The 23970-nt window shown below is 32.7% G+C and overlaps 2 protein-coding genes across 10 annotated transcripts in view; one reads left to right on the forward strand and one right to left on the reverse strand.

Moving 5' to 3' along the window:
- Nucleotides 1-23970, reverse strand: part of LOC111046306 (ankyrin repeat, SAM and basic leucine zipper domain-containing protein 1) — a 118266-nt gene that overhangs the window by 87192 nt on the left and 7104 nt on the right. For 2 of the 5 annotated variants that reach the window (XM_039442886.1, XM_039442884.1), the window contains exon 2: nucleotides 9112-9232. In XM_039442886.1, the coding sequence (XP_039298820.1) occupies nucleotides 9112-9232 (121 nt within the window). Of the gene's footprint in view, nucleotides 1-9111; nucleotides 9233-11085; nucleotides 11209-23970 lie in introns of all 5 variants that reach the window. The other 3 variants (XM_039442887.1, XM_039442885.1, XM_039442888.1) reach the window with 2 other exon arrangements.
- The window catches only part of LOC111046310 (solute carrier family 41 member 1), a 179392-nt gene that overhangs the window by 70873 nt on the left and 84549 nt on the right, over nucleotides 1-23970 (forward strand). The window contains exon 1 of one of the 5 annotated variants that reach the window (XM_039442882.1): nucleotides 3238-3446. The exons of 3 other annotated variants lie outside the window; for them this stretch is intronic. In XM_039442882.1, the coding sequence (XP_039298816.1) occupies nucleotides 3430-3446 (17 nt within the window). In that variant the 5' untranslated portion in view covers nucleotides 3238-3429. Of the gene's footprint in view, nucleotides 1-3237; nucleotides 3447-19822; nucleotides 20002-23970 lie in introns of those variants that run through there. One more of the 5 variants, XM_022331832.2, reaches the window with a different exon arrangement.

The following is a 23970-nucleotide window of genomic DNA, read 5'->3' on the forward strand; positions in this document are numbered from 1 at the left end:
AATGAGTTCAGTTCAAATAATTGAAAGATTTTATCTTTTTTTTTCTTCTTGACTGAAACACAAAAAAAAGAATTTTGTTGAAATTCACAAAATCACAATTTTATTTTAGGTATTCACCAAATCAATCTATTATGTGTAATTTAATGATTAAAAGTCTATTTTGAAAAATATTCTAGTTTTTACCGATTCATCAATATCTTTTGTAAGTTTTTTGTTTATTTTATGGGTGAATAAGTTTAAGGGAATCATATTAATCAGCATATTGCAGTTGTGTTAATACTGTCTTCTACTTACTGAAAGTCTGGAGAATCTGACCATGAATTTCATTGTAATCGATGGACGAGTGTTGTAATTTTACTTCAAACTGGAGTAGTATTTTAGATTTTTGTGAGAATTATGATTTGAATAATTCCCATAAATCTCTAAAGTTGAGGAAAAGGAGATGAACATAAACTATTTTAGTGATATCATTTTGATATATCTGATTTTTCATTGATGAAAATTTCCCATCTTTTAAAAATGCACGTACTTCTTCACACAACACTCCTATCAGGACAGTTTTCAATCGTTTTCATACTTGACTAACGTCACATGTAAGCACAATATGCATGGCCAGCCAGTCTCTTAATATCTAATGCCTGAAATCTCAAAGAAGAACCTGGAATACGGACAATGCATCTAGCATAATGCATCTTGAATTTGGAATAAGTTAGGAGATGTTTGATAAGGGTTTAAAAGAGCCGCATCTAAAAACCTTCATTTTTGAAACTTTGAATATAAAAAGGGGTTTGAAATACAAATGGTTTTTCAGAGTGGCTATTCCCAAATCTTATTCAAGGACAATTGGATGATATCCAAACAATTAGAAAATATCAATAAATCAAGCGACAATGTAATAGAAAGGTACAGTGAAAATTGTATCGTTTTCTCTTCAAGTGTTCAACTGTTCAAGTGTACTGTTCAAAACACTGTTTACTAATAGTGCTAGTAAACACTTATTGTAACATTGCTTTAGGAATCCTGTACTGCCCTTTTACAACAGATCAACATTTTTAAACCACTGAAAATAAGTATTTTGAGTTTCAGTATGACCCCAACTACCGTCAAATTATCCTAAAGTACACAAAATATTAGGCCGTTTTCAAACTTTTCTTCCGCTCTGTGTGTCACGAGAAAATTAGGGGATACCTAGAATAAATCATTACATCCAATAATTCCAAATTAGTTCCACTTCTTCCACGCATTCAACAAAATATCATAAGCTAACTGAAACAACAATATGACAAGTGGTGAATAGAAACAGTTATCAGGGATAAAATTCTTCAAAGACATCAAACGCGGTTTTGAGGTTTTCAAAAATTAAATGAATCGGTGTGATATTAGTTTAATAGAGGAATAAAGATAATAATATAATAGGCTATAGCAGGAAGCACTACCTCTGCTATAAATATCACAACCATATCACGTTTTATCAAAATTCACAAAAAGAATGATTGATCTTATATCTAACTGGCCGTCAGGCTCGCTTCGCTCGCCATATCCGTCTAGCCAAGCCCCCGACTGGATCGTCCAGAAATGAGGTAAGCAGGCTCGCTTCGCTCGCCTGCATTTTTCATTTGAGCATGCTTCATTCCATCAGAAAGTCAAACTACTGAGAAAACGTAGAAAAGCTGAGAAAAACGTTGGAAAAAAGCTGATTTTGGGCGTATCTTTGATGAAATATTAAAGTCACCTCATCACAAAATTTTTGACCCTAGCTTAACCTCTGCACCATATTTGAACATTTTCTGTCTATTACTTGACGGAAGAACTGAGAGAATTTTTGGCGTATCTCTGGCGTTATTTCAAATTCATTCTAACACAACATTATTACACCCTAGCTTAGCTTCTGTACTAAATTTGAACAATTTCTGTTCATTTATTCTCGATAAATCTGAGAAAAAGCAAAAAAAACCGCTGGAAAAACGCTAATTTTGGGCGTATCTTTGACGCTATTGCAAATTCCTTCTAACGCAAAATTATTACACCCTAGCTGAGCTTCTGTACTAAATTTGAATATTTTTTGTTCATTTGTTCTTGATAAAGCTGAGAAAACGCTAAAAAACGCTGGAAAAAACGCAGATTTTGGGCGTATTTTTGGATTTTTTTCCAAATCCGTTCCTAGTGCGCCTCTAAAGGGCCAACTGAATATACCTACCAAATTTGAACGTTCTTAGTCCGGTAGAATTTTAGTTCTGCGAGTGAGTGAGTGAGTCAGTCAGTCAGTCAGTCAGTGCCATTTCGCTCTTATATAATAGATTGATAATTTTTTTTAACATCTTTATTGCCTATAAAAACAAAATACAAAATAAAAATTTACAAAAGAAATATTCTAGATTAATATTATGCTATTAAAATTTACAAGTAAATTCTAGATTAATATTTACAAATAAATTAAAATTACATGGCACCACCCAGCAAGGGCAAAACCCTGACCGCTGAGTGAGAGTATCAGCTGTTTAGACAATATAAAAATTTATTTACTAATAATCAAAGCTACAAAAAAATCGAAGTTCAACAATAAATTACTAGTAATTATAATATTTGACTGATGTCGAAGAAGAATTTTTGTATCACCCACTTATTTATCTGTTCCATCCTCTGTCTACCCCTATTAGAAAGAGATTCTGACAATTCATTTGGCATGATATTTATTATTTTTGAGCTAAGATACCCCAATATTGTCTTCGCACTATTGATATTAATATTGATATTAATGATTGTTTTTGTAGAGTAAATGAGATGTCAAATATTAACAGAAGGTAAATGCATCTAAATGCATTGGAATTGGTTCACCAGAGGTTTCTGTGTTTCTTCATATCTACTCTATTGTGTTCAGCCAATTGTGCTAAGAAAGTCAACGCTGTTAAATCTCATATTGATAGCCTGAATCTATCTATCTATTTTAAAATATATTGGAGTCAAGTTGTGCGAAGTTTTGTTAAATTAAACAATAATGTGTCACAGAAGAATGGAAAATTCTCAGCTAAGAATAGCTCTAATTAGTGGCAGATTATTTAAAATCGGAGAATAGTGATAAATGTGATAATTTCAGAAAAAAACTCCAATCAAAGAGTAGCATATGAAGTGCAGGTTGCGTAAGCGAATAGGTTCACTGAAAACGCAATCATATCAGTTGGCCCACTTCTCAGCTTCGAATCACTCTCCTGGCATTTCTTAGATTTAGTCTAGAAGCTCCCAATGGTGTTCATGTTTCAAATCACTTCACGTACGGTACAAAAATGTGAACTAACAATTTGTAATATCATCTTTTCTTGTCAGAGAATTCATCGGGAATTTCTGCATCCAGTAATCATTGGATTTTGGATAACATAAGTAGTGTATTTTATTCACAAGTGTTTCGACCCCTGATGGAATAAAAGTATCAAGATGTACGGATCTCTACGGTGAGTTTTTGAGGTTTAAAAAATTTATTTGTTCAACTTTGCTCAGGGGCGCCATTTAAGGGGGGCAGTGGGGGCCTAGACCCCCCCCCCCCAAGGATCAGATAAATATTGAAAATACGGGTCTATCTACACGAATCCTTAGAATCTTTTTCTAATTTAATACTTTTTAAACAGTAGTAGTATAATTCCTTCTACAGTATCAACAATGTAGCAAAATTGCCTTGGAAGTATGGCTACGGGTACGCAGTAATAAGAATATATTTTTCTCTGTGGTATAGTTGAAGCTTAAATATAGAATGGGTACAATATTATTGATCAGGGCACAATAAGTAAGTTATTTCATAAATTTCAACGTGAGAATTAACAAGTTGCAAGATGTCACAGTGAAAGCAAAAGAAAGGGCACAATCAGACAATCAAAAATGTATGTACAGAGTTGGTGAGAATTATGGGAACAGCTTAATGTTTCTTTAGCTTTTTAACTGAAAGCTATTCTCCAATTAGAATATGATCCCAATGAAATTGTTGAAATTATCATTGTAAAAGAAAAATTTATCCTTTTCCATTATTTTAAGAAATCTGTTTCAGTGTAGTCCTACTCTAGGGTCTCTCTGTAGACCTATATTTCTAACAAATATTTCATGATTTAATAACTAATAATGTATATGTTTGTATTGATACTTCAACCACATTCGTATAAAACTGGAAAAAATGAAGCATAAATAACATCTTCGAATGTAACATTTATGGGGAAAAACCAGGACTCTCTATCCTTTGAGGGTATTCCTTCCTCCCCCCCTCATACCTCTTGGTTTTTGCCCCCCTCCCTAGCAGTTAAGTGAAATGGCGCCACTGACTTTGCTTAATTTTATGAGTTATAAAAAGTACCGTATTTGTCTCTTTACATGCCAGCAAATAGTTCTCAATAAATGTTTATATAAATTGCATCAATAACTTTACGAGGATCATAAACTGTGTGTTCATTAACAAATAAATGAATAAATAGATAAATAGATAATAGATAAATAGATAAATAGATAATAGATAAATAGATAATAGATAAATAGATAAATAGATAAATAGATAATAGATAAATAGATAAATAGATAAATAGAATTTATAATAGATAAATAGAAAGCATAGCATAGCATTTATTCAATGACAAGTACATTATCAAGGTTAAGTGGTAGGGAAGACTTTGAAGCAAAAAATTTTTAGAGCTTTATTAGAATTTCATCAATAACTTCATTTACTCTCACCAGCGGGTAAAGAGTTTATTTTTGCTAGTGATGCCTAGATTTTATATTTTATTTTATTCAAGTATATGTATGTGTAATTATGTTTACTTATTTATACTTTTAATGATATGTTATATTATTATTAATATCGGGGCACCGAGCTTCGCTCCGGAGTGCAAAATCATAGCATAATTTACAGAGCATCATAAGCTTTGAGTTTTCATTATCAAATCAATATCAAAATTTAGTGGTGGAGGAGACTAGAGTCTTAACTCCGCTTCATAAAGTATTTTCATTCAAACTTTCCATTTTTAATATCATCAAATAGCATTGAGAAATAGCTTTGTGGTTCGCTAATAAGCTATCAATAAGACGAGTTAAGCACCATGCGACTGCTACTCCCGTTGTAAGGGGGACCACTTCGAAAGACGAGCTTCTCTATCATCTATGAGTTTAAAAATCGATTACAGGTGGTTCGGAACGCACCTAAAGCTCTATGTCCACTCATCACTTATTATCATCAATTTAACTACCCACTCACAATCCTGAAGATTATGTGGGCATCATCCTCAACAAAGAAAAAGGAAATAATAGTTTAATTTGTTTACTGTCTTAGGGCCGTTTGCACAGTGTAAGTTTAATTTAAAGCTTAAACCAAATCTGGATTTAAACTAAAATTCCGTTTGCACAGTATTAGTTTAATCTCTGTATTGAGTTTAAACTCTGGGAAAGTTTAATCCTCCAAAGCAGGAGGTTCAAACCAAATAATTTGGATTAACTTGACATCTGTAAAGATTTGATGGGGAAACAGCTTATAGTAAATTATTTTTCGACGGTTGTTTTTAATGCTTCTGTGAACGATAATTATTATTAATTTAGGTTATAGTGGATCATTATTTGAATGTAAAAATAATTGTAATGGAGGAATTGATAGAAGTTTTTAATGCGATTGAAAGATGACTGCGAAGAAATTTTGAAACTGAGAAAAATTGGGCAAAAAACAAATAATTTAAATTTATGGGATAGAGAATTTTTTTAACGGTTTTGCTTGAGTACAGCAACTGCTAATTTATTATTTTGATTGAATAAACCAACTGATAGAAAATAAGACAATTTTTAACAGTGGTCTTCGATTGGAAAACATGTTTTTAATAACACATAATAAATGAGATATTGCTTTCCAGAGATTTCTAATAAACGAGGAAGACCATGGTAGATTCAAGCGTAACAAAATAACTTTTTATCTTACACTCTAAAATATATTTTCTGGTGCCAACTAAACATAATTTTTTAGATAATTTCTTGATCGCTTTTCACTTTTAGAACCGTACAGCTTACAACTCTGTGGATTTTGAACAAGAACAAGAAAATACTAAAATAGTAGCTACATAACCTCAAATTACTGATGGTTTGTAAACAAATTTCCTGTAAAAATCAGAACATTCTATTACCAACTTAACGCTGAACTAGTTTAACTTAAACTGGATTAGTAAATGCACTGAAAAAACCGATTCAAGTTTAAACTTTCGGATTAACTTAAACTCGATTAACTTAATCGAGTTTAGCAATCTATACTGTGCAAACGGCCCTTAGAAGAGTAAAATTGAATAAGAGCAACTTTTGATTGAGAAACATTCATTTCAATTTCTGATCTCCGTCACCTCCAATATAGCAATCTCCTCTCACACCCACAACTGAGAAGAGAGGAGATTGCTATAAGGGAGGTGACGAAGATCAGTGCAATGCTAACACTTCCAATACATATGGATCTACATCCTCCTCCGGCATTGCGCCTGAAATCCAGAAAGCCAATCTGGCTTTACCCCTATGAAGCAGGATTTGCAAACTCCACAGCACAGAAGTGGTCTGGTATGTGGGAATCTCAGGAGGTGAAAAATAGAGCTTGTGTCTGATCCAGGCAGCAGAGTTCCTGGATTTGAGTTGCCCCGACAGCAGTGGGTTCGCCTAAACAGGTTCAGAACTGGCCAGGGAATATGCTATAACAGCATGCATATTTGGGGATTTGCAGAGTCCCCCAATTGCGAGTGTGGAGAGACATTTTCCTGGAGGGTTGCCTAGATTGCACCTGGCGGATGAGGAGGCTGTGCTCTGCATTGAACGGCATTTGATGTTAATCCGAAAAAACGGATTGTTAGTTGTTAGTTTCATGTATATTAATTGATATTTTATGTTCTGACAAATCCAAATTGGTAGGCTTTATTTTTTACTCTTGACCTTTGTTGCCCCAGCCACTGCGACACCATACGCTTATATATATTTCAATTTCAAATAATAAACATTACAGAATAATCTTATACAGTTTTAACAATATAGCATAGCAATAGGCTGGTTGAAAAACATCATCTGATTGAGAACAGGACATTTTTTTCAAAATGCTCTTTAGCAAAACCTGGAAATAAATGGAATGTCAAGTAGTGTCGAAACAGTAATAATATTGAAGACCATTGCACTGTTTTGATTATTTCAATACTAATATTATCTATCACAATGAATTGCAAAATAAAAGATGAATTCGTAGAGCTGAACTGAATATGATTAAGAACATAAAATTCACTAAACATCAAGAGATTATTTTCACAGTGTTAGTAAAGAAATTACAGTTAGTAACTTAGATTGTACAGTTTAATAAAGAAATTGAATTGAATTGAAATGAGATTGATCCACTTCATCTTGGAAGTGGAATGTTATACTTCAAAGATCACAAATTCTCATAAGCTTTGAACTCTATTCGTTATATTATGTAAGGTCCAAGTTACTTTTGTGGGAAGTTTTAATGTTTTAGAGAATAATCAGCAGATATTTCATATGAAACTCATTATTTCAGGTCCCAGAAATTTGTAGTCAATGAATAATCAATTCTATTGTCAATCTCTGATATACGGAGTTTATAAACTCCGTATATCAGAGATTGTCAATGGTGTAATAACCGAAACCGGTCTTTCTAAGTATCAATGAATCTGTGGTTTTTGACAATTTCTTAGTATTTTTCATTCAATATGAATAATTACCACAATATCAACTTCTCAACTACACAAAAAGTGAAAAAATATATAATCAATTCACTTCTCTAGAGTGACTGAGTGGCTGAGTAACCTGCAGTACCGATCTAAAAGTTTATATATATGTGTTTCATGTAACTTTATTTAAAAATTTTTTGACAAAGCTACTCAACTGGCAAGCATAATATAATTTCAATTTTCCTTGACGACTCTTTTCTAGTGAGGATAGTATTATGTTTTTCCCCCTGACCATACGAATATATACAGAGTGTTCTGAAAAAAGTGCCCATTCAAAACGCATGGAAAATAGACAAAATCTGTTAAGCACTCTATTTTTCATGCATTTTGTATGTAATTAAGGATTATTTTTACAAGGTTGCGTTTGTCTATTATAGACTTATTCTACATCTTTCTCTTCGAAATTAAATTTTCTACAAGTTCTGTAAGAAGATAGACTTATATGGAGACATAACTTAAGGCATTAGTACAGTAATTTATGTAATATAAGTTGTTTAGCAGGATGGTTCATGTTTTGGGGTATTAGTTTGAGAACATGTAGGCAGGTTTAATCCTTTAAGAAGGTTAAAATGCTGCATGGCAAAATATTCAGATATTTTTCTCCCAATTAGTATTAGTTTCTTTGATCTGTCGACACTCTAGTGGTTTCTTTTCTCTCTTTTGTTAACATGTTCAATCTTACTATAGCTTCTTTAGTTTTTTCAAGCCTTTGTTCTTCTTCTTTTGCTTACCGTAGTTATTGTTTTTCACCTTTTTTGTAATTTCTTGATTGTATTTTCCTTAGGCTCACGATCAGACGAAAGTCTTGTGGGTCATTTGATTCTTTTTATATTTTTATGATGTATACAAATTATTTTGTGTTTTTTTCAATTGTTGTCAAAGTGAAGAAGAATCAATAAATTTATTATTATTAAGATATTTCGTGTTTATTGTACATTTAACATAGTAAATCTGCTTCAAACCTTAAAGGAACTTGTTTTTCGGGACCAAGTTTCGCGTATTTCGTCACATATCTTAAAAATTACTGAAGCTACAGGTCTGGAAACGGTTTTATTCAATTTTTCAGTTCATTTTACATCAAGTACGCTAAATTTAACATCTTAATTAACAGCCAACAAACACCCATAGGGCAGCGGAACTGAAATTCAGACGAGATCTTTCACTCTGTATAACTTGATAACTAAGCATTTTTGGACCTATGTTAATTGGAACTTTTTTTCTTCTTTGATGTGAGGAATCACCGTCTCCTGGCTTATGAGCACCTTTTTTCAAAACACTGAAGCTGTGTAACTAAGAATTGTGTACCTATTTGTGTACATATAACTGTGAAGTTGATTAAAACTTGGATTCGATTTGATTTTTAGCTTTTTAATGGATGTAAATGTCTCACCTTCATCCAAAGCTAATCGAACTCCATCCAGGTTTCCTCTGATTGCTGAGAGACGCAGCTGTTCCAGATATTCTATAACTCTCAAGCTCTCACTCAGGTTTTCAGCATCGTACGCCTTTTTCTGTGAAAACATAAATAATCTTACTGAAAACTTCGATAAATAATGACTACGGTATTCTATAGATTGCGTCTAAAACAAAAATCTGGTGTGGTACACTCACACAACTTTCCTTGCTCATTGATCTATAAGCCTCAATCTTAAAAGAGGATAATTTCGGGGAATAACATTATGCCGATTGGTGGCTGAATAATTAAAACTATGATTATACTATTGTTATTGTTTTCAGAGTACATTTTCCTATGTTTGAATTATTAAATTTGAGGATTTTTTAAAAGTTGTCAAAACAGCTGTTCTACAAATAAAATATCGACATGTGTTCTTTTGAATAAACTGCTCCACCTAACTACCTCACGCACGAGAAGGAGGTTACAAAGAAAATTTCTCAGGGATGGGGTGGACCCCCTGTTAGTTTCCCAGGGAGGAGATTCATGCCAGTTAATAGAGCTGATAAATAACTATACAGGGTATGAATTTGAAAAAAATCGGTCAAGTCATTTTTGAGAAAATCGTGATAGAAATTTAACAAAATTCATTCTTCTCAGGAATATTAAGGAGCTCCTGCAATTTTCCCAGAAATGAGACTCATGTCAGTTGATAGGGCTTATAAATAGCTATCTAGGGTATAAATTTGAAAAAATCGTTAGAGCCGTTTTCGAGAAAACCGTGAAAAATATGGTTTTTAGCCATTATCCGCCATTTTAAATTGAATTTAATTGAATTTCTTATTGTCGGATCCTCATGGTATAAGGACCTTAAGTTTACAATTTCAAGTCAATCGGTTAATTAGGAATGGAGTTATCGTGTTCACAGACACACCCAACAATCAAAGACCAACACCCAAAAATCATGTTTTTGGACTCAGGGGACCTTGAAACGTATAGAAAACATGGAATTAGGGTACCTTAAATTTTTTTGGAAAGCAATATTTTCCTTACCTATGGTAATAGGGCAAGGAAAGTAAAAATAGTATTAAGCTACACGTTTAATTCAGTTAGCTCGGCCAGGTTAGCCTAGTTCGACCCTTCAGTCTGTGAGCGCTACCTGGTCCTGGGTTCGAAACCCGCCGGTAGACATGGACGTTCGATCATCTCATCAAATCATCCTCGCACTTTCAATTACCCACGCACAAACTGAAAGCTCATGTAGACAACATCCGCAAAAAAATTCTTAAATTCAAATTGTTGTTGCAGAAAATGCTCAATGGAAACGAATTGTCACAACTGACCACGAAATTGCTCAATGAAATATCGTGTTCAGCAGTGACAATTCGTTTCCATTGAGCATTTTCTATAACAACAATCTACTCTATGTTGATGATACCAGAGCAAATGTGCACATTATTAAATCCAAATGTAACTGTTAAATGATATAATAATTTATTTAAAGGTAGCACGATGTTGTTGATTTATAATTTAACATAGTAAATCTGCTTCAAACCTTAAAGGAACTTGTTTTCGGGACCAAGTTTCGCGTATTTCATCACATATCTTAAACATTACTGTCGCTGAAGGTCTGGAAACGGTTTTATTCAATTTTCAGGTCATTTTACGCTAAATTTAACATCTTAATTAACAGCCAACAAACACCCATAGGGCAGCGGAACTGAAATTCAGACGAGATCTTTCACTCTGTATAACTTGATAACTAAGCATTTTTGGACCTATGTTAATTGGAACTTTTTTTCTTCTTTGATGTGAGGAATCACCGTCTCCTGGCTTATGAGCACCTTTTTTCAAAACACTGAAGCTGTGTAACTAAGAATTGTGTACCTATTTGTGTACATATAACTGTGAAGTTGATTAAAACTTGGATTCGATTTGATTTTAGCTTTTTAATGGATGTAAATGTCTCACCTTCATCCAAAGCTAATCGAACTCCATCCAGGTTTCCTCTGATTGCTGAGAGACGCAGCTGTTCCAGATATTCTATAACTCTCAAGCTCTCACTCAGGTTTTCAGCATCGTACGCCTTTTCTGTGAAAACATAAATAATCTTACTGAAAACTTCGATAAATAATGACTACGGTATTCTATAGATTGCGTCTAAAACAAAAATCTGGTGTGGTACACTCACACAACTTTCCTTGCTCATTGATCTATAAGCCTCAATCTTAAAAGAGGATAATTTCGGGGAATAACATTATGCCGATTGGTGGCTGAATAATTAAAACTATGATTATACTATTGTTATTGTTTTCAGAGTACATTTTCCTATGTTTGAATTATTAAATTTGAGGATTTTTTAAAAGTTGTCAAAACAGCTGTTCTACAAATAAAATATCGACATGTGTTCTTTTGAATAAACTGCTCCACCTAACTACCTCACGCACGAGAAGGAGGTTACAAAGAAAATTTCTCAGGGATGGGGTGGACCCCCTGTTAGTTTCCCAGGGAGGAGATTCATGCCAGTTAATAGAGCTGATAAATAACTATACAGGGTATGAATTTGAAAAAAATCGGTCAAGTCATTTTTGAGAAAATCGTGATAGAAATTTAACAAAATTCATTCTTCTCAGGAATATTAAGGAGCTCCTGCAATTTTCCCAGAAATGAGACTCATGTCAGTTGATAGGGCTTATAAATAGCTATCTAGGGTATAAATTTGAAAAAAATCGTTAGAGCCGTTTTCGAGAAAACCGTGAAAAATATGGTTTTAGCCATTATCCGCCATTTTAAATTGAATTTAATTGAATTTCTTATTGTCGGATCCTCATGGTATAAGGACCTTAAGTTTACAATTTCAAGTCAATCGGTTAATTAGAAATGGAGTTATCGTGTTCACAGACACACCCAACAATCAAAGACCAACACCCAAAAATCATGTTTTTGGACTCAGGGGACCTTGAAACGTATAGAAAACATGGAATTAGGGTACCTTAAATTTTTTTGGGAAGCAATACTTTCCTTACCTATGGTAATAGGGCAAGGAAAGTAAAAATAGTATTAAGCTACACGTTTAATTCAGTTAGCTCGGCCAGGTTAGCCTAGTTCGACCCTTCAGTCTGTGAGCGCTACCTGGTCCTGGGTTCGAAACCCGCCGGTAGACATGGACGTTCGATCATCTCATCAAATCATCCTCGCACTTTCAATTACCCACGCACAAACTGAAAGCTCATGTAGACAACATCCGCAAAAAAATTCTTAAATTCAAATTGTTGTTGCAGAAAATGCTCAATGGAAACGAATTGTCACAACTGACCACGAAATTGCTCAATGAAAATATCGTGTTCAGCAGTGACAATTCGTTTCCATTGAGCATTTTCTATAACAACAATCTACTCTATGTTGATGATACCAGAGCAAATGTGCACATTATTAAATCCAAATGTAACTGTTAAATGATATAATAATTTATTTAAAGGTAGCACGATGTTGTTGATTTATAATATATCATGTTGAAATTGATTAAATGGAAGTAAATGAATGAGGAATTAATTTTAATGTTGAATGACAAAATTGAACTTTTAATAAATATGAAAATAAACAAGTGATAAACAAACTATGCTAGTTGAAAACATCACAGGTGGCAATCAGATAATTCGCCACATTACCCCCCCCGGGCAGACGATTTGGCCATCCGAAATTTTGAAGCTCACTTTTTTCTGGAACAGGGTGGGAATGCTGAGGTGAGTCGTCTTGAAGGATGTATGCTGAAGAACTCACAGTTGAATGATAACTGGTTGAGTTGAATTGGTATAAGTTGATTGGTTGATTGTTGTTGGATTGATTTTGTGGAGTTGATTGGTTGGGAAGCATAGACTAGAGGCTTGTGGTCTGTGCAGATAGTGAAGGGATGTCCTTCTAAGAGGTGGCAAAAATGTTGTACCGCTTCTTAAACAGCAAGTAGCTTGCGATAGTATAATACTGGCCAGCAACTTTCTTTCAAAGATAACTTTTTTGAAAAGATAGCAAGAGGTTGCCATACGCTTTCATAAGCATTCTCCAACTGATTGTTTAGAACCAAGTGTTTCATCCTTGAATGTTTACTCTTCTTTCACATTCCTGAATCACATAGTACTGTCATTTATGCATGCTTCATCAAGAAATATATTGCTCTCTCTTTGTCCAGATGTTTGGCGGTATTCAAAAAGTGTCTTCTTTTTATTATGTTGTTCAATACTTGATTCATTCTTCAGAAGTGTAATTTTCATTTTTGTAAAAATTGAAGCTCGAAAGTGATTAATGCAAAATTTTTTCTTTTTATAGGTTAATAAAAGTTTTAAAAATTCACTTTTTTTGAATTTTAAATTCTCGGCAAAAGTTATCCAATTGATGTTGTAATATTGTGAACTGTTCACGTTGAACATAAATTTGTTTCAAATCCATCGTGGTGAATAACTTGAGTAACTAGGTAATTTTTAAGTAACTTTTACTCACATGAAATATCTGTAAAAATGCTTGCTTTTCAATCGTCGGGGTCACAAATATAGGAATTTAATTTGATGATTCCGATGTTGAAATTGATTAAATGGAACTAAATGAATGAGGAATTAATTTTAATGTTGAATGACAAAATTGAACTTTTGATAAATATGAAAATGAAACTGTTACAAGTGATAAACAAACTATGCTAGTTGAAAACATCACAGGTGGCAATCAGATGATTCGCCACACTTATTGCTATATAATTTTCAACTAATATGCTTTCAATCACAATTTAGCATAATTATATATTTTGGTTTTCCAATCAAAGTTACGAGAACAGTATCGGAGTCTGAGGGTCGTTCTATAGTAATTCAAATACTTTCAAATTACTATAGTAATGTCCACGTTATAATAGCAGTGGAGAAAGATAGGGAAACAACGTTGGCGATCCTCTGTCTTGTCAATGCCATCTATAGCTGATACAGGTTTATTGATGTAGTATCAACTGTTCATTCTCGTTTAAAATAATCAATTACCGTATATTTATTAAGCGAGAAATTCTATATTTTTCAATAATTTCATAATTAGGATTGAATATTTTGTTAATTAAATTAACTCTACATTGTTAAAGGATGATCTGGCAACAGAGCAAAGCGAGAAAAAGATATGGCTATCCGCTTTGTTGAATGATAGACAAGGATAGCAATACCATTTCTAATCAAACACTGCCATTATAACGTGAACCTCACTATAGTATTGATAACTACTATTTTCGAGTATACTAAAATATTTAAATAAATTATTATCGCCATTTATCTCATTCGAATAATTATCTTCATTGATGTTTTCAAAGAAATTATCAATACAGATCAAATCAGAATTTTATTCTCAATTGAGGATGAGGGTCCTGCCTAGCCCGTAGGTTTTTTGGTGGGTGCTGTGTTACTAATGTAATGCTGAAGACAAGACAAATTAATTAAAAGTAATAATATGATACTACAAACAAAGATTTTCAATAGTAATCCAATTAGTTTGTTTTATAGTCCTACATAATTATTTTTTAATGTGTAAATATTTCTTATTTAAGTGATAGTAATGTGAAATATTTCTTCTATGTTTGGTTTTGAAGCATCTAAATTTGAAAATCTACTTTGTAAAAATAATTGAGGACTGAAAATTCAGTGAAGTGAACAACAACAAAGGCTCAACCTATTTCGGACTATGTGTAATCTTATCTAAATTTGGGAGAGGAATAGCACAAGGTTTACCTTATTTTTTCTCTCCCTATCATTTTGATGATGTACTTATTGTATCAACCAATAAAGAATAATGATTGAAGAATGAATAGGATAGGATAATGCGATAGATTGCACGTCTGAATCCTTTTGATCTATCGATTTAAATTATTAACCCTACAGAGACACACCTACTTCATGCTAACACAGTAGATTGATTGATTGATTGATTGATTGATTGAGTACTTTATTTATGTAGATTACAATATATACTGTCTTATACACTTATATACAATAGCTTACAATACAGCAAAATTATAGATGAATTTACATGATATAGACTAAGAAAATAATTATTGAACTGTATATGATATGAAAAAGCAATTTGTAATATAATAACTATAGATAATAATTATATTGTTATGCATCTACATAAATTGGCGGAGCTTTGGACATATCAATGTCCATTCTTCGGAAAGAATATTAAAAATATCCTCCCCACTAACTCTCTACCAGTAGACACACTGGGGTGTTGAACACCCCAATTTCATTTTGCATGTTTCTCTGAAAAATATAGAGAAAACAAGTACTTGGCCCATAATTTATCATTTCTAAATCATTTTGGTTCCAAGTGCATACAGAAATCGAAAGTAAATCACTGCTTATCAATATTTATACTAATTTTAGAAGTACGCCTAAGTGTTGGAGCTCCTAATCTGGTTTGAAGGAATTGCTTGATCATTGCCAATGACAACTTTATCAAAAACTCACGTCTCTTCATTTTATTGTTTCAAACCTCAAGTTATAGAGAATCATAGCATTTATTCCACTCTGATCCATCATCCCATACCACATTCATAGTGCTCAATACAAGTGAATCTTTGTAATAAAAGTATTTGATAAAGTCCTACGTAAGAGACACTCTGGGGTGTTAGACACCCCAAACGAAGAACAAGATGAGCTTGTGACCTTGTAGAATGTTTTTACTGACTAAGAGTGGTGGAGAGCAGTTGACAATGCTATAAACCTAATTAATTTAATTTAAAAATGATTTTTGTGTGTTTTGGATTGTAAATTGAGTGAGTAATTGATGAATGTTAAGTGACAAATAACCTAGCAACATTTGGACTGTTGTATAAATTAGAATTGGAACCGTTTTGGGCTTATAAGCCTGTGGTACTTTTCTATAAGTTGTGTAATATTCTGAAAGATTTAATAGATAAATTATTGATTCAAACCTAATTTAGACTGGGCAAAATTTCCCATCTGTTTATTATTTTCAACTGCAGAACAGAAGAAAAAATCCCTGGGGTGTGAAACACCCCAGTGTGTCTCTTTATGGTTAAAGTATATAGTTAATTTATCGATTTTAAGTATTCTCAACTATTAAACCATTTCACAAATAGTTCAATTTTTATTACAAGTGGATGATTTCCAACTACAGCTGTCATAAACACCTACAGTACAACTCCGTCAACTTGATGATGCAATCATAATAAGTATGAAGAGTACAATGATAAAGATGAAAAATGATATTTAGTCTAGAATGATAGAGATGAAGAGTGTCAGACTAAATGAGCCAAGTGTCAAGTGCACTTACAGTTAATCCACTTTCAACGAATAAATATTCAACCTAATAAAATTGGTGATAACCGCGTAACATCAAACGGCGTGTACTAGAACGAGCAATCTCATTCATAGATTCATTCATGGGACGTTGGAGAGTGTGTTAAGATACTAGTAGGGTGGGGGGTTAGGGGGGTTTTAATGACGGGGGGGGGGAATAGTTCTGGCCCAAATCCCAATCCCAAGATTTCTGTTGAGCCACTCCAAGCAGTCTCTTTATTCTAAGCGGTGACTCAATAAACAGAGCGAGCACGTTTAGTGTTTGACACATTGATTACTGAATTCACACAAATTGCTATTCAAATGCTTCCTTGTAAATTATTACTTAGATGACATTCTGCCTCCATGATCAACACCAACATGTAACTAGAAAGTATAACAGTGGGGTACAACATTTGAAATTTATGTTGAATACAGATTGAAACATCTGAAATTTATGTTGAATAAAGATTGAAACATTTGAAGTTTATGTTGAATACGGATTGAAACATCTGTATTTTGTTTGAAAAACATCTTCCTAGTCTCTAATGATACTTGACAGCTTTTGGACAGTGGAATTTTTATCGAATTTTCACGAATATTCTGCTACCTCTAAACAAATTTAGATTATAGTCTACTAGGCTAGTCATCAATTATACTAGTAGTTCTGTGAACAGTAGACCTCACGCAGTATTCTCATCCACAAGTACCAGATGTCAACTGTTTTAAATGTTAACAAACTCAGTTCACGTTTGAATTTGTATTCCATATGATATAATTCACGCAGTTCCGTGATGATCTTTCTATCTGATGAAAAGTAATTCTTTAGAATCAAAAATATTATAATTTCTCCAGCGTTATTTAGTTCATTTGTTTATTTTTATTCACCCATTAGATTAGTTTTTTCGAATGTGAGAATATTGATACTGATGGGCACGCATAATAATACCATGACTGCAAAACAAAAATTTAAACCAAAGACCTTAAAGTTGATGATCACTATCAAAAATATTATAATTTCTCCAGCGTTATTTAGTTCTTTTGTTTATTTTTATTCACCTATTAGATTAGTTTTTTCAAATGTGAGAATATTGATACTGATGGGCACGCATAATAATACCATGACTGCAAAACAAAAGTTTAAACCAAAGACCTTAAAGTTGCGATTAGACCAAATTTATTAAAAAAATGTTAATAACTCAATCCTTTTAGATTCTATTAGATTGAACATAACTTATCATATACATGATGAACTTATGTGTTTGTCAATTTCCGTTCAATTTAATAGAATCTATGAGGATTAAGTTATAACCATTTTGTTAATAACTTTGGTGTAAACCCAGCTTAAAGTTGCATACCTCTTTAATATCTTTGATTGAAACTATAGACCTTATACAAATACAGTAATAGACTGGCTTCTCCACACATCTGTGTAATCACTTGTCAGCTGATTTATGATCAATAATTCTATAGTCTGATTTTTACTCTAATATTGGCGTATGAAGGAGGCTCCTTTTTCCTTTTATATTATCCTTGAAATGCAAAATTTCCAAAAAACCTTGTATATACGTCGACGCGCAATTTAAAAAGGAACATACCTGTCAAATTTCATGAAAATCTATTACCGCGTTTCGCCGTAAATGCGCAACATATAAATATATAAACATTTAAATATTAAGAGAAATGCCAAACCGTCGACTTGAATCTTAGACCTCACTTCGTTCGGTCAATTATATCGGCTATACGACCCATCTACGTTTAAACCCTGAATCACTATACCTTGTTGACATGGCCGCATTCATTCTATAGTGAGATCCACGTTATAATGGAAGTGGAGAAAGATAGGAGAACAACTTTGCCAATTCTCTGTCTTGTCAATGCCTTCTACAGACGGTAGCTCAATTCAATTCAATTCAAAATTCTTTATTCTTTAAAATGCACTATACAATAAAATTGATAGTATTATTATTACTAGAATACCCCTACAAGACTATACGTCTGTGTGTAGGGGTGAAACAGGTGAAGGGGTGAAGCTGATACAGGTTTATTGATGTAATATTAACTGTTCATTCTCGTTTAAAATAATCAATTATATTTTATTAGTAGTTCTGTGAACAGTAGACCTCGCGCAGTTATAAACTACAGTCTCCTCTAATACTATCCATGAGAGTAAATTCTGTCCTGTCTTGTCGAGTCGGCGAGTTATCGGTGTATAATCGACCAATGGCTGTTTGGGTTGCAGTACGACAATGCTAATAATTTGATGTGAACAGCTATGCTACTATCATCAAAAGCTTACCGAGTTGAAAGCAGAGAAAAGTCGGGAGAAAGTACTATGCTACTTCAAGTTACCAATTGCATGCCTCACTGCACTTTAACTTTGTATTTGGCTTAGAACACTTCGGCACCAAAACCACTGTTGGGCTGTGAATTAATTAATTAATTGGACATGAAAATAGTAGATCACTATCATATAGGATATTCCTTGATCGTCATCGATTTCAAAAGCAATTCTGAAAATTTATAAGAGTGTGAGTGGAATAATTCTATATCTAGAATGAAATTAGCAAGTCTCTTGTATTCTGTAAAAGCTACTTCGGTACCAAAACCACTTTTGGGCTGTGAATTAATTAATTGGACATGAAAATAGTAGATCAGTATCATATAGAAAGTTCCTTGGTCGTCTCAGATTTTGAAAAGAACTATTCAAAAATTCATAACAGTGTGAGTGGAGCAATTCTATATCTAGAATGAAATTATCGACCATTTTTTACTCTGTAAAAGACACTTCGGTATCAAAACCACTTTTGGACTGTGAATTAATTAATATTGGACATGAAAATAGTAGATCAGTATCATCATAGAGAAACAATAACATAAGTAGATATCACATGGTATAGGGCATTTATGTCCCAACTTTCACTGTTATCTCAAGCCGATTACTGTTGATTATTGTCGAATTTTACTGTTTTGTTGGGGTGAGAGTGTATGAACGGCACAATATTAGAGACTACCAGTGTCACACAGCTCCACGGGAAAGAATTACATGAACTATCGGCTTGAGATAACAGTAAAAGATGCGACATAAACGCCCTAAAACCATGGAATATCTACTTATGCTATTGTTTCTCTATGCTATCATATAGAACATTCCTTGATCGTCTCAAATTTAAAAGCAAATCTTTGAAAAATTTTAACAGTGTGAGTGGAGTAGTTCTGTATCTAGAATGAAATTAGCGAACCTCTTCTACTTCGTCTTCGTTATAGACACAAAGCACCTTCAAAAAAGATTTCTGCTCTTTGTAATCAGTTAGATAAATTTAATCAGTGGACGTTCTGTCTGGGAGAGCAGCTGAGATATGAGATAGAGATAGTAATTTTATTAGAAAGTTTTGTAGAGCTCTAGAGCTGCCAGGCAGTGGTGTTTGGCTCGGATCTAAGTGCGTTTGCCAGTTACACTGTGCATCAGCCAACCTTAGCAAGCTTCAACTTCAACTTCAAACTTCACCAATATGAGGAAGCGATGTGTCAACACCGGACAGGATGGGGATTCCAACCATACCTGGTATTTTTAGACTTTTTCTTCTATTCAAACTTTCTATGTATAATTATCTTCCACAACCCTGTTAGCAACGTCAGCCATTTTGTTTCAATTTCTCTCTAACCCCTAGAACAAACGACTAGTCTTCAATTTTTGCAATTCAGAGCCTTGAAGCTTATAGATTCAATGAATCATTTCGTGTGTGTGTGTTCCTATATTTGCTTCTTTTTATCTCAAGTCAAATGCTCTAAAATTGTATCGAGGGAATAGACAAAGATAGCAATGACATTGAAATAAGTCACTTGCTTGACTACTTTGAAATTTATTTCGGTAGTCGAATCTTACCACTAACTTAAGCACAAACTTAAATAAGTATTCAATTTAACATAAACCTGAAAACCCTTAGATTTTTGTACCCTCAAATATATAAAGAATAGTTTACATAGATTATTGTCTCATGTACTCCACTGCAATGACTCTTCAATTTGGACATGAAAATAGAAGATCAGTATCATATAGATCATTCCATAATCGTCATAGATTTTAAAAACAACTCCCTAAAAATTTATAACAGTGTGAGTGGGGTAATCCTATATCTAGAATGAAATTAATCCGAATGAAATATCTAGAATGAATTAGAATGAAATTAGGCCGAGCGGAGTGAGGTCTAAGATTCAAGTCGACGGTTTGGCATTTCTCTTATAATGTTTGAATGTTTAAATGTTTATATGTTGCGCATTTACGGCGAAACGCGGTAATAGATTTTCATGAAATTTGACAGGTATGTTCCTTTTTTAATTGGAAATTTTGCATTTCAAGGATAATATAAAAGGAAAAAGGAGCCTCTTCCATAAGCCAATATTAGAGTAAAAATCAGACTATAGAATTATTCATCATAAATCAGCTGACAAGTGATTACACAGATGTGTGGAGAAGCCAGTCTATTGCTGTATTTCCATAAGGTCTATAGTTTCAATCAGGTACTTGTGGATGAGAATACTGCGTGAGGTCTACTGTTCACAGAACTAGTAGTACAACTCCTCTCAACTGAATATATTGAATAATATTGAATAATACACTTGAATTCTTTTGAATTAAAGGTTATGTTCTCATCTATAGTGAAGTTCACTAGGTTAACTAGTAAACTAGTTTAATTAGTGGCATAATTTTATAACAAGTGATCACAGGTAGCTGTCAACAAAACTTTCTTGGGCTTGTTACTGATTAGGGTGTGTTGCCAGTAGTGATATTCACGTTAAACTGACAGCATTCGTTGAATTGGAAGTATTTATGTCATCTAAGCATCGATGATGCTCACACTTTAAAATGTATCTCACTGCATATAGTGAGGCACACGTTATAATGGCAGTGGAGAAAGATAGAAGAACAACGTTGCCGATCCTCTGTCTTGTCAATGCCTTCTATAGACCGTAGCTGATACAGGTTTATTGATGTAATATTAACTGTTCATTCTCGTTTGAAATAATCAATATTATATTTTATAAGGCAATTTTTTTCATAATTTTATAATGAATTTACATTAGGATGAAATATGTTGTTAATTAATTATTAATTAATTCCGAAGAAAAGTTCTTAAATTCAAATTGTTGTTGCAGAAAATGCTCAATGGGAACGAATTGTCACAGCTGACCACGATATTTTCATTGAGCATTTAATTATGAGCATGTAGAAAATGCTCAATGAGAATATCGTTCGTTCGTAGTCAGCAGTGACAATTCGTTTCCATTGAGCATTTTCTATAACAACAATGTACTTTATGTTAGTGATACCAGAGCAAATATGCACATTATTAAATTAAATAGAAACTGTTGAATAATATAATAATTTATATAAAGGTAGCACGATGTTGTTGATTTATAATATATATATACTTATTGCTATATAATTTTCAACTAATATGCTTTCAATCACAATTTAGCATCAATATATATTTTGGTTTTCCAATCAAAGTTACGATACAGTATCGCAGTCAGAGGGTTGTTCTATATAGTAATTCAAATATTTTCAAACTACTATAGTGATGTTCACGTTATAATGGCATTGGAGAAAGATAGGGGAACAACGTTGCCGATCCACTGTCTTGTCAATGCCTTCTATAGACGGTAGTTGATACAGGTTTATTGATGTGATATTAACTGTCCATTCTCGTTTAAAATAATCAATTATATTTTATTAAGAAATAACAATTTTTTTTAATAATTTCATAATGAATTTACATTATTAAGATGAAATATTTTGTTAATTAATATTAATTCCACATTTTTTTTATTTTTTTATTATATTTTTTACAAGAAACACTGATTGGGAGAGAAAAACTAAGGATACTCCTGTACTATTTCTCTCGCAAATTCAGATAACATTAATTTTTAAAGTCCAAAATAGGGTTATTATTTCACTTTACTAAAATTTAGTCCATTTTCACTCAAAAACAACGAAAACTAAGATTTTTAAATTTTGTCGGTTGATAACAGAATAAAAAACAAATATCACACTCAAATCACCATTAATTGGAAAAAACATATCCTGGTGCAGATAAAAATATATCCTCGCTCTCACGTGATAAAAATATACGAGTTGTCACAACTGCACAAAGTTTGCTCTAAATTTGCTTGGCTTACCGAGTAGTTGAATTAGCAACGTTAAAAACCGTCAGTTGTTTAATATTTCAATTTTTTTCACTTTAGTGAGATGATTTTTCTCATTACCCGTTAGATGATTTACGTGTTGTTTCTTGTTATAGTTAGAAGAAGAGAACAAGAGTAGATAGTGCGAGATAGTTGAATAGTTGGTTGGTTATCAGAATTGATAATATTTCGGCTTACGGAAAAACAATTCTCTAACAAGAGGAAAGACACTAAATTTGCTTCGATTTGGAACATTAATTGAGAGATTGAAAAATCTAGAGCTTCCATAGCTTTAAAGAGAGACAAATTTGTAATGAAAATAATTGCAAATTCAATATTGATTCAATATAAATTACAATACACAACCTTGTATGAAAAATTATAAAGTATATTGCGTAGGTTTTTGTCAAAAAAAAAGAATTGGGGAATGAAATTCTATAGTCAGTCTACTATTGCTGTAGGCTACTAAATATTTAGTCCGCCAATTTAACTGAACATTATACTCTTCTTCCTTTTCATTCCTCTCTTTTTTTCCTAGCCTCTTGGTCTCCCTTCTCACTTCTTATTTTTCTTGAAATAGGTCCACTGTCATTTCTATTTATCTTATTTTTTCAATATTTTTTGGCAGCTCATTCTACAGCACATGATCTTGCTAGAGGAATAGTTTAGAGGTTCTTCAATGAGAGTAGATGATTATTATATTGCCTACGTTGAATGAGAAAGTGAGATTTTGATTTGAATTTCCTATTACATGAAGATTTTTATTCTGTAATAAATATTACAGATAAAAAACTATTTTTATTACAAATAAAAAAACTATTCAAAGCAGTCACAGTAGCGTATGCAAAAAAAAAAATTCCGTGCCGCAAACTGCCTATAGTGAAGTCCACGTTATAATGGCAGTGAAGAAAGATAGGAGAAAAACGTTGCCGATCCTCTGTCTTGTCAATGCCTTCTATAGACGTTAACTGATACAGGTTTATTGATGTAATATTAACTGTCCATTCTCGTTTAAAATAGTCAATTATATTTTATAAAGCAAGAAATTATATTTTTCAATGATTTCATAGTGAATTTTCATATTTAAATGAAATATTCTGTTAGTTAATTATCAATTCTACATTGTAAAAAGACGATCTGGCAACAGAGCAAAACGAGAAAGAGATAGCGCTTTCCGCTTTGTTGGATGATAGACAAGGATAGCAATACCATTGCTGATCAAAAACTATAATGATGTGGACCTCCACTATAAACCTAACTAGTAAAACACCCTAAATCAATATTAGAAAGTCAAAAATTCCTCAATTTATAAAACAATAATTGTATGACATAATTGAAATAAAAAAGG

This window comes from Nilaparvata lugens, chromosome X, assembly GCF_014356525.2.
Source record: "Nilaparvata lugens isolate BPH chromosome X, ASM1435652v1, whole genome shotgun sequence".
Taxonomy (NCBI): Eukaryota; Metazoa; Arthropoda; class Insecta; order Hemiptera; family Delphacidae; genus Nilaparvata; species Nilaparvata lugens.